At 41.2% G+C, this 13,781-nt stretch overlaps 1 protein-coding gene across 4 annotated transcripts in view; it reads right to left on the bottom strand.

Moving 5' to 3' along the window:
* LOC126271809 (DDB1- and CUL4-associated factor 6-like) overlaps window positions 1–13,781 on the bottom strand; it is a 191,834-nt gene that overhangs the window by 23,927 nt on the left and 154,126 nt on the right. For all 4 annotated transcript variants that reach the window (XR_007549149.1, XR_007549150.1, XM_049974180.1 and 1 more), the window contains exon 14: window positions 5,892–5,997. Coding sequence is in view for 2 of the 4 variants with exons in the window: in XM_049974180.1 (XP_049830137.1) it covers window positions 5,892–5,997 (106 nt within the window). In the remaining 2 variants the exon portion in view is untranslated. The remainder of the gene's footprint in view (window positions 1–5,891; window positions 5,998–13,781) is intronic.

Genomic DNA, 13,781 nt, shown 5'->3' with positions numbered 1-13,781 from the left:
GCCCTCTACCCTGATATCCTTATTAGCTTTTGTCCCTCTTAATGATATTCCCAACATGTCTCTCTCCCATGCTTGCTCCGCGCCTCTCAGTATTTGAATGGTTTTCCCAGAACTCAAAACTGACAGTAAAATTTCTAGCACATTGGAATCTTTATTTCCAAGCTGATTAATTTACCAAAAGCATTAAGCTACTTTTACTCTTCTGTTAATTGCTTTCCTTGTCAGCACAAATGTTGTCTTCAATTGCACTAAACTCATCAACTGATTCTAAGACTCCATTGTGCATTTGTGTTATATCATATCTGATGAGCTTAGTATACATTATGCATACATTATTTTAGACTTTAATAATTTATTTTCAGGCTTGTTTGCGAACTTCCTCTATTAAGTACTTCCGTTCAATGTTGAAATTTTGTCTGCACTAGAGGCAAAAACCTTGTTCAAATTTATTCCCTTAACATGAAAATAGGACATGGAAGATAAAAGAAAATCTAAGGTGTAATATAGACAAGGAAACGAGTACAGCTGTGATGACAACTTTCAGTACAGCTTGCACAGATTCTTGTTAATTTTTTTACAATCATAATTTTTTAACTACACCATATGTTAATTACTGAAGTGTAAAGAATGGAACAAACAAAGACAAGCATTCAATCTATTTTAGTTGCAAAAATAACAGTGATTAACTTCTTGAAGGAAATAAATTTCCTGCACTGGCATTTCCATTTTATTTTTATTTTGCATACGAAGATGTTTTGGCTGAGTAGCAATTCGCAAGCAAAATGCTTAGCCCATCAACCACTTATCTTTTGGGTTCCAGTCAGTCCTCCCTGACAACAGCAAATGAAATGGCTGTGTGCTACCCTCTGTATTGTACCAGATATCATGGGTACAGATTTCTAGTCAGGCCAACCACATACTGGCCACAAAAATGACTAGCCCAAAACATATGGAGTTAATGAGTTAAACATTTTACTTGCGACTGGCTACAAAGCTAAAATGTCTTAGTACACAACCTAACAATAAAATGGAAATAAATAACAGTCAATGGAGGAAACTTATTTCTTTCAAGACATTCAGTATATATTTCACTAAAAGATGGCTCAATGTACAGTACATAGTAGCATCATGTACATGCAATGTTCAAATGTGAAAAGTTGACAACAGCTCAAAATGTATAAACATTATACCATGAAACTGCTTCATTATGCAGGTAACAACAACTAAGATACTGCTCTGAAAATGAACAAACACATTTGAAACTGATGTGCTGTTTGAGCCTTTTCCGGCGCTGCATCTGCTTGATAGGTTCCCAAGAATTACGCCGGATAATACTGTAAAAACTGCACAATATTTCAGTGAGACAACTGCCCACCATCTTCAGGTGCTACTGTCGCGTCGCTGAGAAGGTCGCCAATTTATATGTTGGCCTTCTAGAACAGCGCACGCGCCAGCGGGGGCATAATGTCATCGAAGACCAATTGTAGACGGCATCGAATACCAGAGCCCTCTGCTGGAGAAACGGGTGGCAGCGTGAGAAAATGCAGCTGGGAGCGACGGACCCTGTTCTCGCATGTGAGGTTTTGGCGCGCGATTTAAGCATCTGCGCTAAGGTTTCCCACCTGCGTTGGCTTGGTACAGTTGCTAATCTGCAGCTGACGATTCCTTAGTACTGCCAAGGCTGGCTCTCAGGCTTTGCTCAGGTGAAACCCCGTGTCTCTGTTTATTAGGACACTGCTTATATGTATTTCAACCGACTCTTTGATGATGGAGTCCCAGTATGTGGAAGCATACGAGAGGATCTTGGTTTCTCCATAGTTCATGTCATGTCCCGTGTCAAGGAAGTGTTCAGCAACTGCAGATTTCTCTGGCTGACCCAACCTCATGTGACGTTTATGTTGTTTGCATCTGCCTTTAACCGTACAACATGTCTGGCCAATATAAGACTTCCCACAGTGGCACGGGATTTTATATATTCCTGGTCTCCTCAGGCCAAGGTTGTCTTCAACAGAGCCCAGCATTGATTGCACTGGTGCTGGAGGCCAGAAAACACATTTAATCCGCTATTTCTTGAAAATTCTGCCCATCTTGAAAGACACGCCACCGACATACGGTAGAAAAGCCAACTCCGTGGTGTTCTCTGCTTCTTCTTCAAACTGTTCTTGAGGTTTGGAGCATGCTGGTCGAAATGCATTCCGGATCTGCTTCTCGGAGTACCTGTTCTGCGCAAACACAGAGCAGAGATGGCTAAGCTCTGCTGATAAGCTGTTCTGATCTGAGACGGGTCTAGTTCTATGCACTAGCGTCTGTAATACACTGCTGCGCTGTGAGGGATGATGACAGCTCGTAGCTTGTAAATACAAGTCTGTGTGTGTAGTCTTCTGGAACACACTGTGACCCAAGGAGCCGTCTCCTTTTCTACGAATATGGTGTTCACATTTCCCAACAATGAGACTCAGAAGCCAGATGTTTAGCTAGGTGGTATGTTGGGGAACCTATATTACTAAATAGGGTGAAGCGGAACACTCTTCTTATGTATCTTTGGCACGCCATAAAGTCGTGGCGGAACTGGTGCTCGTTCTCTTAAACTCTGAAGAAGAGTCTACAATTGGTCTTCGATGACGTTATGTGCCTGCTGGTGCCTCCGCTGTTCTAGAAAGCCAACATATAAATTGGCGAGCTTCTCAGCGATGCAACAGTAGCTCCTGAAGATGACGTGCAGTTGTCTCGCTGAAATATTGTGCGGTTTTTACAATTTTATCTGGCGTAATTCCCAGGAACCTATGAAGCACATTTGAAACTGGTTACCAGCTAACTCAAATATGAACACTAACACAGAAATATAGAGAAATAGTAATATTAAATAATGGTGCTTTTCCTTCTGTCAACGCAATGTTGAAATTTTAAAAATCAATATACAGGGCAGTCAGAAACAGTCTGAAAAGCTTGTAAGGGTGTTGCACAGTATGCCGTGCTGACAAATAATTGTGAAGAGAAAAATTTGATACAATCTGCCATTTCTTAGTTAATTAGTAGTGTAGTTAGCCAATCAGAACATTGCACATGCAGCCAGAGGTGGTGTCATCAAACTTATTCTTCATTTGGTTTCCTAAAACCGAGCAACAGAGCAGGACAAAAATGGACATGGGACAGTCATAAGAATCAAATTCGAACCAAAGACTGAGCAGTCTCATGCACTATCATCTACACTATGAGAACCACTGACATTAATTGTATGTAGTATGCCTCCTGAATTTGTGCATGCAATGACCTGATTAATTAATTTCAATGCTAATTAATGTATGCAATAAAATTGAAGATATCTGTTGGAAGTAACCATCACAGTACATGTTACACCTCATAGGATATGTGCTGTTACAATATGGGCCTACAAGGTTAGAATAATTTGGACTGAAGATGGTCACACAGTGAACAAAATTAATCTGTAAACTAAAGGATTTCAGTATTTATGACTGATGTTGAAATTTGTTTAAAATATATCATCAATTTTTTTCTTATAATTATTTTGCAACACAACGTACTGCAACACCTTTACAAGCTCTTCAGACTGTTTCTGACCACCTGTATAGCTGAAGTGCATTGGCCCAGAGAAAATAAGAAACAGATCTTTGTAGCTCAGCATTCAAACTTTTTGGTCTTCTTCAGAGAGCACGAAGTGCCTCGGAAATGTTATTATGAGTTGATGTGTATCAGTGTGCTCTGAAGAGTGAAAATATCAAAGCCGAGATAGAATGTTCAATTCCTTTTTCATGCATGTTTACACTGAGCAAATCAACAAGTCCTTTCTTTCTGCAGTTCATTATTTATACATTCAATAATTTACATGTGGAACTGTTGGCATTTATAAACTGATACAGATTGTAATAAAAGCAACACTGTTCTAAACCTGAATGTTGGTTGGAACACCAAAGTGCTTTGGAACTGGATGTGATACGCCCTTGCCCTCCTCCAGTTTTTTCAACTGACAAACCAATCAGTTGAAGGAGATCTGCAGTTCATGTCGACTATGTACCGCAGTGCATCTTGACATCTTTTCACAGTTTAAAACAATCACTGTCAAAGGTGAGAGAAGAGATAAGTGTCATAAAAATATTCCTAAGACCGACTTGGTATTGAATCTCAGTATTCCCTCCTAACAGCCAAATAATGTACTGTCATAATGTAACATCAAATTTTGTGGCTTATATGTGTCAAAATTACATTAAAACTGTGTTTCTCATTACACCATCAGTTGTTTAAGTCTAATGTTCTAAGGTGTGTTGCAAGTATTGCATTAACTTAGATAAATTGAAGTATTAGAAGAAGCTCTTCAGCTCTCTGTGTAGTGTTCCAGGACAGCTTTATGTTTTGAAGCTGAAGACAACTGCCTATAATGTATTGCAGTCATAGAAACCACTTCTATCTAGAGAATAATCCCATTAAAAATGTTAAGATGGCATCATATGACACAGAAAAGCACCAGCCAAATATCATCCACTGAGTCACAAGCTTTTACAATTTCTAATTCCATTGTTAGGAGGGTTGTTTGCCAAACAGGAGGTAAGAAAATTTTCCACAAAGAAAATACAGATAAAATGGAGAAAAGAGTCATTGCAAACTGTGTAGGAGGAGGGAGGGAGGGAGGGCACAGGAGGAGGAGGAGGGGCATGGAAGGAGGAGGAGGAGGAGGAGGAGGAGAGGCATGGAAGGAGGAGGAGGAGGGAGGGCACAGGAGGAGGAGGAGAAGGAGGAGGAGGGAGGGGACAGGAGGAGGAGGAGGAGGAGGAGGAGGAGGAGGAGGAGGAGGAGGAGGAGGAGGAGGAGGAGGGAGGGCACAGGAGGAGGAGGAGGAGGAGGAGGAGGAGGAGGGAGGGCACAGGAGGAGGAGGAGGAGGAGGAGGAGGAGGAGGAGGAGGAGGAGGAGGAGGAGGGAGGGCACAGGAGGAGGAGGAGGAGGAGGAGGAGGAGGAGGAGGAGGAGGAGGAGGAGGAGGAGGGAGGGCACGGGAGGAGGAGGAGGAGGATGAGAAGGGAGGGCATGGGAGGAGGAGGAAGATGGGGAGGAGGAGGAGGAGGAGGAGGAGGAGGGGAGTGGGAGGGAGGGCATGGGAGGGGAGGAGGGGGTAGGGCATGGGAGGGGGGAGGAGGGCACAGGAGGGGGGAGGAGGAGGGAGGAGGGCACAGGAGGGGGAGGAGGAGGGGGGAGGGCACAGGAGGGGGGAGGAGGAGGGGGAGGGCACAGGAGGGGGGATGAGGGGGGAGGAGGGCATGGGGGAGGGGGAGGAGGAGGAGGAGGAGGAGGAGGAGGAGGAGGAGGAGGGGAGGGAGGGAGGGAGGGAGGGAGGGCATGAGAGGGGGAGGAGGAGAAGGGGAAGGGGGAGGGAGAGGGACAATGGAAAAGGTTTAAAGTTAGAACCACCCCATTGATTAGTTTTCTCTTTCCCACTGCTTGGTTCATCACCCTCACCCCTCCCCCTAATCAATATGTTTTGATATTTAACTTTCATGTCAGTCTTCACCTTTTACGTTGCATGTGCGTGACATTCAATTAAGATTTTGTGTAAGCCCTGCTACAGTTTCTCTACCTCAGCAAATGGTAGCAACTGCCTTTCTGACTTACATTATGGCACACTGCATATTTGCCTTTGTATTTTGTATTTATATATACAACAGTGGGAAATCCATGATGGGAGATAATATGTATCAGAGGATGAGTCACTATGCATCCAATAGGGGCAGTGCTAAGCAGTGAACAGGCAACACGTTTCCAATGTAACTTTCTCTCCTGAAATATTATGAGTCTCTACACACATTAGATGAAACCATCAATGAAACACTGACAGTATACAAACGTCACACATACTTATTACTGACATTTCACTTCCTACTCACCTCGACGGATCTGATTAAGGCAGGCAAGCATACGGATCATGAAGGAAGCTGGCACGGTGATTGTATCCTTTGTCTCTTCCAGCATGATTTCGTTCCGCTTTGTCAGCTATAACCAAGATTCATAAATAGTGGCAGAAAGAGCTAAAACAACATTGGGCAGCAACAGGCTGATATCAAGTCTGAAAATAAGTGTTCTTTATACACCTTTTCCACATTGTATTTAAACATTCACTTGAAAAAATTCCACAATATCTCAATCTTTTAATACAAACCTGTACTTTACACTGTCCAGTTATAAAACTACTCATATTTTCTAGTTAATTGCTATAAAATTTTTGACTGTTTCCATTTTGTGGAAAATTTTTGTTTTGACAGTTAAATTTCACAGGTTACTTCCAGAAAGAATGCCATAAGCATTAATATGGTAACAGAGAGTCCTGACACAAGGGAAATAATGACTCCTTAAATTATTTCCATAACCATTAACATACTGACTGAAGTATTTTGCTCATTTCTTCGACTTCAACTAGGGTACACAATATACAATTTTTTGCTGTTTGGGTGGGATCATCTCATAATTTGTTACAATGTCGTTACGAGAAAGCAGTGCAAAACTGCTTACTACTGTCCCTTTATTGCACATACTGTGTCATGTTACTGGTTATACAGGAAGAAAAGATATATGCAGTTCAGTACTCCAGTAATTTGTTGAGACAAGTTACTGAAGGAAGATATAAAGCAGACTTTAATGATGAATAAAGGTAATTCACAATATTTGATTTGTCAGGTCGATTAGAAGATCCAAGTTTGCTTATGCTCAAGCTAGAATTCCAAATGAATAAAACTGCAGATATGCCCACTTCCTTGTGGGCACGTGTAAGTAGTATAGGCTGCCCATCTCTTTGTATGTGCGTTCTGCACATACACAGATCACTCAGACACCCCTGACACGGGCACTTGGCTGCGGCAGTACAACTCCATAAGCTAAGGTCTGGATGCCTTGCCTGCATGTCAGCTCTTTGCTCGCTCATGCACATTTGTTCCAGAGTCATCTGCCAGTCTGTGGGCAGCCACTCCAGCTGCAGCTGCAACAGTCTGTTATACAGTTTGTATCCACTGTGAACTGAATACCCATAAAATTTGAGAAATGATTCTTGACACAATGAATATTTGTACAAAATTATCATTTGTAATGAAAATTCAAGGAATCAGCTGTTTGTTTTTCAAAAAAAAAAAAAAAAAAAAAAAAAAAAAAAAAAATTGGTATTTGCCTTAAACGATTAAGGTCAAACGCAGAAAACCTGAATCTGGATGACATGATGGGAATTTAAACTTTGGAACTTTGAAATTCAATAAATGATGTGGAAGCAACTAACTTTTTTCCAAACAGAATGTTGTGCATCCTTCAGAGGTGTCCGATACCTTGTAAAAGGATGAGTATTGTTAGTTTTGTGAATGAAATTACATATCAAAAGGAAAATTTTCTTAAGAAAACAGTAAAATTACAATAAAACAGATTTGATGACCACCGTTTCCCTTCAGGAGATAGAATTCTAAGTACTTTCCAAAAGAAAGAAGAAATACATTTTTTCTAATTCTGAAGGGTCCTTTCATTTGGCGAGTACTTGGAATTTCACCTCCTGAAGGTGTATACTAATCAGTCACTTTGTCACATATACCTTTGACCTGTTAAAGACCTTTTAATTTGTTTTCTTTCAGATGAACAGTGACCAGGGTCTCATAAAACAAACAGCAATGTACTCTTGCATCTACATGAGTAACAAGAGATATAGTCATTAATTTTTTAATGACACTACAGTGGAGACTTGATTATATAGATCTCAGTTTACAGATTCAAGATTATCTGGACTGTCAACTGTGAACAAATATCTTTTTAGTCTAGTTCGTGTGTGCATTGCTCAAGTTAAGATAGTTTCCAATTGCTATGCCACTGTGTCATGTCACATTTGTGCTGAGGAATGTTAAAGCAAAAGAGAGAGTTGTTGTCGCTCAAAGATAACAAACATTATGGCTTCATTAAAAAAAGAAGAGGAGGAGGAGGAGGAGGAGGAGGAGGAAGAGGAAGAGGAAGAGGAAGAGGAAGAGGAAGAGGAAGAGGAAGAGGAAGAGGAAGAGGAAGAGGAAGAGGAAGAGGAAGAGGAGGTGAAACTGATTGTAAGTTGGCTGATAAGCATGGAGTAGGTACTTCTACAAAAAGAGAACTTTTGGAAGAAGCTTTGTATTATTGGTTTTTACAAAAACAATCAGCTGGGTCCCAATATCTGGTCCTTTGCACTGTGGAAAGGAAACACAGTTAAATTAAAAAATAGGTGACAAAAAAAAATGGATGTACACACTGAAATTTTGTCATGGAATTCACGAATTGGAAATAGAAGGTGAGTGAAAGTCAGCTGATGTAGAGGCAGCAAATTCTTTTAAATATGGTTTTAAAAAAGAGCTGAATGAAAATTATGATGTCTTAAACTTTGTTTACAACACTGATGCAATCAGATTAAACTAGAAATCATTACCATCAAAATGTTTAGCTCCTCATCAAGAGTGTTCACCTCCAGGATACAGAACAGCAAACAGAAAGTGACAAATTTGTTTGCACAAATGCTACCAAGATACACAAAATGCCTTTGGTCCTCAGAAAATAAAAAAAAAAAAACACAGATTATTCAAAAATATGAGGGTTCCTTAAGTTTATACAAACCAAAAAGGTACATGCATGGCGCCGAAATTTTGATTGACTGGTATGACAACACATTTATCCACGAGGTAAAAAAAAAATCAAAACAAAAATGGTAAACAAGGAAAGCTTTTGCTTTTGCTTTTGCTTTTACTGGATAATGTGCCAACCCATCCTTCAGCTGAATTTTTGGAGGCAAAAAAATTGATGTTTCCAGTAAAATTTTGCCTCCTTGCAACAACCAAGAGATCAATGTGTTCTTCATATTATTTTCTTTTTGCCATTTTTCAAGTGTGTGAATTTGAAGGAGTGTTGTTACAGGACTGTATTTATATGTGTGGGATTTGATTGAAAGGAAGACTTTGAACAAAACTTGGAACAGGAAACTGAAATGGGAGAAAGTCAATAACTGATACTGGTGACTCTGTTTTCAAGGATATAAATGAGTCAGTGACAAAAATACTAATATACAGGAATGTAATGCAGATGACATGAAAGAGCGCTCCACTTGTAACAGTAATGATAAAAGTTTTTGGATCATGTCAGATGACGACGTAGTTGAAAACATATTGTGGGCAAATGAACGGCACAAAATGCAAAAAGGTGAAACAGAAGAAAACATAGAAGCTGAAAATGATGCAGACAGTCTCATGCAGGAGCATGTCAAGACCTAGAAACAGCTTTCAAGTGCTTCGAAAACAGAGTGTGATGAAAAATACACACGTGAAGAAAAGTTTTGCATCGCCTCAGTTCTGAGAATCCTCTACAGAAAATTGGAACAGAGATCAACACAAACATCATTTCTGCTCTTTTTATTGCTAATGAAAACCACACGTAGCATCTTGCACCACCATACAGCGAGACCTTCATAGGTGGTGGTCTAGATTGCTGTACATACCTGTACCTCTAATACCCAGTAGCATGTCCTCTTGCATTGATGCATACCTATATTCATCTTGGCATAAACTATCCACAAGTTCATCAAGGCATCATTGGTCCAGATTGTCCCACTCCTCAACAGCAATTTGGCGTAGATACTACAGAGGGGTTGGTGGGTCATGTCGTCCGTCTAAAGCCCTTTTCAATCTATCCCAGGCATGTTCAACAGGGATCATGTCTGGAGAACATGCTGGCCAATCTAGTCGAGCGATGTCGTTATCCTGAAAGAAGTCATTCACAAGACGTGCACGATGGGGGCGCAAATTGTCATCCGCAAAGACGAATGCCTCACCAATAAGCTGCCAATATGGTTGCACTATTGGTCGGAGGATGGCAGTCAAATACAGTACAGCCGTCACAGTGCCTTTCATGGCCACCAGGGGCATACGTTGGCCCCACATAATGCCACCCCAAAACAGCAGGGTACCTCCACTTTGCTGCACTCACTGGACAGTGTTTCTGAAGCGTTCAGCCTGACCGGGCTGTCTCCAAACATGTCTCCAACGATTGTATGGTTGAAGGCAGATGCGACACTTATTGGTGAAGAGAACGTGATGCCAATCCTGAGCGGTCCATTCGGCATGTTGTTGGGCCCATCTCTACCATGCTGCATGGTTTCGTGGTTGCAAAGATGGACCTTCCCATGGACGTCGGGAATGAAGTTGGGCATCATGCAGCCTATGGCACACAGTTTGAGTCATAACAAGGCGCCCTCTGGTTGCGCGAAAAGCAGTATTCAACATAGTGGTGTTGCTATCAGGGTTCCTCCGCACCATATTCTGCAGGTAGCGGTCATCCACTGCAGTAATAGCCCTTGGGTGGCCTGAGCGAGGCATGTCACTGACATTCCTGTCTCTCTGTATTTCCTCCATGTCTGAACAACATTGTTTTGGCTCAATCCAAGACGCCGCCTGGACACTTCCCTTGCTGAGAGGCCTTCCTGGCACAAAGCAACAATGCGGACATGATCAAACCACAATATTGAGTGACTAGGCATGGTTTAACTACAGACAACACAAGCCGTGTACCTCCTTCCTGGTGGAATGACTGACACTGATTGGCTGTCGGAGCCCCTCCATCTAATAGGCGCTGCTCAAGCGTGGCTGTTAACATCTTTGGGTGGTTTGGCGACATCTCTGAACAGTCAAAGGGACTGTGTCTGTGATACAATATCCACAGTCAATGTCTATCTTCTAGAGTTCTGGTAACTGGGGTGATGCAAAACGTTTTTTGATGTGTTTATTTCAAAAAAAGTCCTATGTGACTTTTGTTAGGCATTTCATGATTAAGGTAGCAGTAATTTAGTAATTATATAAAATATGTACGTACGTATGAAAGTATGTCTCTAGTCTCTTAATAAACATTGATTTTGGTTGATTTTAGTAAGTTTAATTTGGTTTTTGTTATAAACAATGTTATGTATTAACTCTAAAAACATAACCATATGTGAGAGATGTATCTTATCTTTCTACAGTTAATAATACAGAACTCTCCTTTCTTCATATATTCTTTTATCCAGATTTTAGATTACCCGAATGACTTACGACAATAATTAGTGTGGTTAATCGAGTCTCTGCTGTATTCTATCTTTCCCTGCAGAAGAGCGTAGCCTGATGACACAATTTCACTGATAGGAGCTCTTTTGGGGATCTAACAAGAAATCAAGTAGCAGAACTACATCGGATATAAGGATGTTTGAGTTACTGCTGTCGACTGTCTCACCACCCAGAAGTTTATGACACTCTCCAAGGAAACTTGTGCTGCTGAGGCAACAGGTACATGATGTTCACACTACTCAATGGAAACCTGCATCGTAAAGACAGTAGATACATCATCAGTTGTGTGCTGTCCTTTACGAAGTTTAACTGTTAATAGTGTAGTGGAACTACTGTCTATATAGATCAGGTTTGTTAGGAGGAATGTTGAAGTTCATTTACAATGTGCTGCTTGTAAAACATACACATAATCAAATTGCTAGTAATGCATATACAATTTCCAGGAGTACAATGCCATTTACTAATGAAGAATTGGTTGACATGCTCTTAGCTTACGCGAATGTCACCAAAATGCATCAAGGGCTGCAGAAATCTATACAGAATACTTCCCAGACGCTATCCAACTCATCCCACCTTTGTTAATGCCAACTAATGACTTTGCAGGCCTCAAATTTTTGTCTCAAGAAAACCTATCTGAAATAAGATGGCTACCTATAAAGTTGCAGAACTAATGGTTCTGGCCTCTACTGCTAAATCTATATACCAGTTCTGAACAAATACAAAGATCTCCTATTCCACATTTCTCTACATTATTAGCTGCACGGCAATGATCAAGGTGCCAACAGGATCAATGTACTGCTCATGATTTTTTTACTAGAGTACTAGTGGGTGAGAAGAGGCAGTACTACTCAGAAAGTATCTAGCATTATCACCTGATATGAGGCTATCAGCTGTCTTCCTCTGCACCCACATAAAGCATGTGCTATGTAAGAAGGTTCCACCAACTTAGAAACATGAGACACACAATTACTGCTGTATATAAGCAATAAGAGTAGATTATGTTGGCAGCAGTGAGTTCATCAGTGAGGCAGCACGTACAAAAGTATTGTGATGCAAATGATTCTCACTTTGAACATATTCCTTTAAAAAAAATCAACATAAATGTACTGCTTACAATGATGTCTTCATTGTCATTTTCACAAGCTTCGATTTCATTTATTTCGTGTATTATTTTAATGTTCGATTTATTACTGATGTGCAAATGACACTGTATATGTAAAAAGACACCCCCCTTTCCCCCATGCTGTATGCGCGTGCACACACACACACACACACACACACACACACACACACACACACACACACGGATTTTACCAAAATTGTGCAACAACAACAAGAGAGTACATATGGATAGACCACACTAAATCATGGTTCCTGAAGAAGAGCAGCAGCCTTCTCAGTAGTTGAAGGGCCAACAGTCTGGATAATTTTCTGATCTGACCTCGTAACATTAGCCAACAAGGCACTGCTGTGCAAATATTGCGAAAAACTGAAAGCAAGGGGAAAACTACAGCTGTAATTTTGGTTTCCTGAAAGTATGCAGCTCTACTGTATGGCTTAATTATGATGGCATTACATTGGATAAAATATTCCAGAGATAAAATAGGCCCACACTCGGATTTCCAGGTAGGGACTACTCAAGAGAATATTGTCAAAACAAAAAACAAAATTGGCATTCTATGGGTCAGAGCACGGAACGTTAGATCACTTAATCAGCAGCGTGGTTAGAAAATTTAAAAAAAGGAAATGAATAGGCTGAAGTTACACTACTCGCCATTAAAATTGCTACACCACGAAGAGGACATGCTACAGACGCGAAATTTAACCGACAGGAAGAAGATGCTGTGATATGCAAATGATTAGCTTTTTAGAGCATTCACACAAAGTTGGCACCGGTGGCAACACCTAAAACATGCTGACATGAGGAAAGTTTCCAACCAATTTCTCATACACGAACAGCAGTTGCCTGATGAATCATTGTTGTGATGCCTCGTGTAAGGAGGAGAAATGCGTACCACCATGTTTCCGACTTTGATAAAGGTCAAATTGTAGCCTATCGCGATTGCGGTTTATCATATCGTGACATTGCTGCTCGTGTTGGTCGAGATCCAATGACTGTTAGCAGAATATGGAATTGGTGGATTCAGGAGGGTAATACAGAACTCCGTGCTGGATCCCAACGGCCTCGTATCACTAGCAGTCGAGATGACAGGCATCTTATCTGCATGGCTGTAACAGATCGTGCAGCCATGTCTCGATCCCTGAGTCAACAGCTGGGGACGTTTGCAAGACAACAACCATCTGCACGAACAGTTCAACGATGTTTGCAGCAGCATGGACTAACAGCTTGGAGACCATAGCTGCTGTAACCCTTGATGCTGCATCACAGACAGGAGTGCCAGGGATGGTGTACTCAATGACGAACCTGGATGCACGAATGGCAAAATGTCATTTTTTTAAAATGAATCCAGGTTCTGTTTACAGCATCATGATGGTTGCATTCGTGTTTGGCAACATCGCTATGAACGCACATTGGAAGTGTGTATTCGTCATCGCCATACTGGCGTATCACCCAGCGTGATGGTATGGGGTGGCATTGGTTACACATCTCAGTCATCTCTTGTTCGCTTTGACGCCACTTTGAACAGTGGGCGTTACATTTCAGATGTGTTACGACCCGTGCCTCTACCCTTAATTTGATCC

Source organism: Schistocerca gregaria, chromosome 1 (assembly GCF_023897955.1).
Source record: "Schistocerca gregaria isolate iqSchGreg1 chromosome 1, iqSchGreg1.2, whole genome shotgun sequence".
Taxonomy (NCBI): Eukaryota; Metazoa; Arthropoda; class Insecta; order Orthoptera; family Acrididae; genus Schistocerca; species Schistocerca gregaria.
The sequence above is the reverse complement of the archived record's forward strand: the minus strand, read 5'-3'. Positions and strand labels throughout refer to the sequence as shown.